The sequence below is a fragment of the Tenrec ecaudatus genome, chromosome 10 (assembly GCF_050624435.1).
Source record: "Tenrec ecaudatus isolate mTenEca1 chromosome 10, mTenEca1.hap1, whole genome shotgun sequence".
NCBI lineage: Eukaryota > Metazoa > Chordata > Mammalia > Afrosoricida > Tenrecidae > Tenrec > Tenrec ecaudatus.
This window is the reverse complement of record NC_134539.1, coordinates 87,045,871-87,049,520: the sequence shown is the minus strand read 5'-3', so window position 1 is coordinate 87,049,520 and position 3,650 is coordinate 87,045,871. Positions and strand designations below refer to the sequence as shown.

The following is a 3,650-nucleotide window of genomic DNA, read 5'->3' as shown; positions in this document are numbered from 1 at the left end:
GCTGAGTACCTCCAGGCCAGGAGTCCTCAGGGCCAGGTCACTTCCAGCTTTCATGGGGAGCAGGAGGCCCCACCCAGACTTTAGGCTCTGCCTGCCCGCTCATTCACTCACCCCCCCCACCTCAGAGAGCCCCCCTGCCTCAGTTTCCCCACTGGCAAAATCCAGTCGGGCAAGAGTCCCTGAGTCGCTGGTTCCATGCCATCCTCAAGCACTGGCTGAGGTGCCTGTGGTCGGCAGGCTGTTTAACTACAGGACTTCCTGCCAGCCTGATCATGGAAGGGACAACTTACTTTAACAGGCCGGGGCCCGTTCCAGGTCACGTGCCCTACTGCTGTCTCTTTCTCTGTCAAGATCTAAGCCCGGGGCTTCTCTCCTGCCAATCCAGACATCCTCCTGACAAGGGTCCCAGTATTGGAGCCGCACCCACCTCCAAGCATTCCTGGGAGGAGAACAAAGAGAGGCCCCAGCGCCTCAGGAACCAATCTTTTTCACTGGGCTGATTTCTCAATCCCTCCTCGGATGGCCCTTCCAGGCATCACAGTTTGAGACAGCAGGGGGCGCTGACAATTCTGTGCCCTGCCTAAGACCTTTCCTCTGCCAGCCAGCAGCAACCCCAATCTGGCCGGGCACACCTAGGCACACCTGTGACAGCCCACAGGTGAACGGGATGGGTGGCAAGGGCAGGAGACCTTCCCAGGGAGAGAAAGGGCTGGCAGTGACGTTGGGGCAGCGGAGGAGGCAGACAAAAAAACCAAACCGCTTCAGCGGAACACGCTGGTCTCTCTAAGGCACAGCTCACTTCATGAGCTAAGTGGGGTCCACTGAGGCCCTTGCCTTCTTAGTCTAGGGAACTAGCTTCCCCCAGGCCAACTCGGGCCCCCTCCCCACGCCCGCCCTTCACTGTGGAGGAGATGGAGGCCTCTGGGCAGAAACAGAGGGATAAGCGAGACTGGACAGGGGACTCAGGTCGGGAAGAGAAACTTCAATGGCAGCATCTCTCCAACACAGAGTCAAACTCGCCCCCACCCCCGAGCCAGTCCCTCCCCAGCGGCCCCAGGCCGTTTTGATTGTGATCACCAACACTGTTTGGGGGGTCCCTATCACCATGGAAGCTAACTCATCTTGGGAAGGAGCAACCGTTGCGGGGGTTGGTTGTGCTCCTCTGGGGCTTCCCAGGGAGGGGGCAGTTCTGGCCTCAGGGAACTTTCCCACTGCTTGGATCTTGGCCTACCCATGGAATTCTACTTTCCTTTTCTCATGAACTTAAAAAAAAAATGAATCACATCTTACTTTTTTTTTTTTAAATAGTTTTACCCAAGCAAAGATGAAGAAAAGCTGGAACTGGAGTTTCTCTCCAAGTTTAAAACCAGCAAAGGGCACCGCCGCCACTCAACTTTGCCCACAGAGGCTGGTCCACTGTTCCAGCCTGTCACTATTTCTGGGCCAGCTGCAGCCAAGCCTTTCAGTTGCAGCCCCTGCTCCTGCAGCCTGCCCCCTCACCCACCCTGAAGGTCACCCAACCCACTCTTGCTGCCCTGGCCTCGGAGGCTGGGGCTGCCCACTCCCCCACCAATCTCAGAGGACACGGCAAAGAAACAGAAAAATGGCTAGCACGCTACTGAGTCTGCCATCTGGGTGTCTGGCCTTCCCGCTCAAACCCGGAGGCTTAGGGGGCGCTGACTGGACTTCCTCTTGCCGGGCAGGCACTGGACCTTGGCTGGGGTCAGCTCAGATCTCCGACTCCCGTCTGTAGGGCCGCTGATCAAGGCTGCTGCTCCCGCCGGCCGGCAGCCTGTCAAACTCATGCCTGCTCTCCGGGCTCAGGCCATCCTGCTCTCCGTCCCCCTCCTCGTCCTCCTCATCCCGGCTCAGGAAGGCCAGCTCATTCTCGTAGCAGAAGGAGCCAGCACTGGGCAGCAGGAACTTGTTCTCCACCAGGTCCTTGGCACTGCAGCGGGGCGTGGAGGGCACCTCGTAGGTCTTGTGGAAGTGAGCGTAGTCGATCTTGTACTGGCTCTTCTCCTCAAAAAGCACGGGCTCAAAGCGGTGGCCCCAGAGGATCTCACTGGCTAGGTAGGAGCTGCGGGCCTGTGTGGTCATGGCCGTGGCCTCCACCATGCCCTCCAGGATGACCACAATCTCAAAGTCGTCTGTCTCCAGGTCCTGCCGGCTAAGGCCGAACAGCGGGCTGGCCTCGTCGATCTCGTGCAGGATGGTGATCGGGGAGACCAGGAAGATGCGGTCAAGGCCTTTGTCGAAGCCCACGTCGATGTCGATCTGGTCCAGCGGGATGTACTCGCCCTCCTCCGTGACCCGAGGCTTGATGAGCTGCGCCCGCACGTGGGCCTCCACGATGTGGCTCTTGCGCAGGTTCCCCACGCGCCACATGAGGCAGAGCTTGCCGTCCCGCAGCGCCACCACGGCGTGGCGGCTGAACAGCAGCGTCTGCGCCCGTTTCTTGGGCCGTGCCATCTTGGCCATGATGGCGCCGATCATGAAGGAGTCGATGACGCAGCCCACGATGGACTGCGCCACCACCATGAAGACGGCCACGGGGCACTCCTCGGTCACGCAGCGCAGCCCGTAGCCGATGGTGGTCTGGGTCTCGATGGAGAAGAGGAAGGCCGCCAGGAAGCCGTGCACCTGCAGCACGCAGGGCGTGCGCTCCCGGCCCTCGGCCACGGGGGGCTCCAGGTCGCCGTGCGCCACGGCGATGACCCAGAAGATGACGCCGAACAGCAGCCAGGAGGCGAGGAAGGCCAGAGAGAAGATGAGCAGCATGTAGCGCCAGCGGATGTCCACGCAGGTGGTGAACATGTCGGCCAGGTAGCGCTGGGACTTCTCATCCATGTTGGCGAACTCGATGTTGCACTGGCCGCTCTTCTTGACAAAGCGGGGGCGGCCTCGGCGCCGGGTGTGCACCTTCCCATTGCCAAAGCCATTGGCACCCGACATGGTGACCAAGTGCAGCCCGTCCTCCTCGGACGACACAATGCTGTAGGGGTTGGCCTGGCTGGCCGCGGTCATCCCAGGGCTGGGGGGACCCTGGCATGCCCCCAGGCTGGCTCTGGGCAGCAGGGCTGGAGAGATGCCTGCAATGGGGATGAGAGATGGAAGATCAGGGTCAGGGGGGCAACACCTGACTCTCTCCCCTCCCCAGGGCCCCATAGATACCCCAACGTTCTCAGTCCAAGCCCCTGGCCTCCGGTCCCCACTCAGAGCCAATGCCTTGCCCCACTTCCCTGGGCTTTGAACTGCTGCTTGGCAATCTACTTGTTCTTATGTCTCCATCACCTCTCCAAGAAACCCCGTTGGCTCTGACCACGTCTACCTCGCAGCCACCCCTGGTCTGATGTCCGTCAAGGCTGACCGGATAAGTCCCGTGGCCCCTTCACATAGCCCACAGCCCCACGGCGCCCCCAGGGAGCTGTGAAAGCAGAAGCCCTCGGGGTTAAAGCCAGAGACCATGGTCAGCAGGGCCTGCACACGTAGGGCTCTTCCATCTCACCTCCTTCCCATACTCCCCTGGCTACACCCTCCCTGGGCCTCTGTGTTGGTGCCTGAACACACCAAGCGCACCTTGCTGGACTCCTCCTAGCTGCCTTCAGAGGCTTAGCGCAAAGCTACTGCCTCCTCAAAGGTGTCCCTGC

At 60.7% G+C, this 3,650-nt stretch overlaps 1 protein-coding gene across 1 annotated transcript; it reads right to left on the bottom strand.

The window, feature by feature from the left end:
• Positions 1-1,728: 1,728 nt before the first annotated feature.
• On the bottom strand, positions 1,729-3,042 carry LOC142458085 (ATP-sensitive inward rectifier potassium channel 12). Its single transcript, XM_075559137.1, has one exon. The coding sequence runs from the start codon at positions 3,025-3,027 to the stop codon at positions 1,729-1,731; it is 1,299 nt and encodes a 432-aa protein (XP_075415252.1). The 5' UTR covers positions 3,028-3,042.
• Between the last annotated feature and the right edge of the window lie 608 nt (positions 3,043-3,650).

What these genes read in the sequence shown, in the direction of transcription:
- LOC142458085 (XM_075559137.1), bottom strand. Translation starts at nt 3,027, where the DNA reads ATGACCGCGGCCAGCCAGGCCAACCCCTACAGCATTGTGTCGTCCGAG.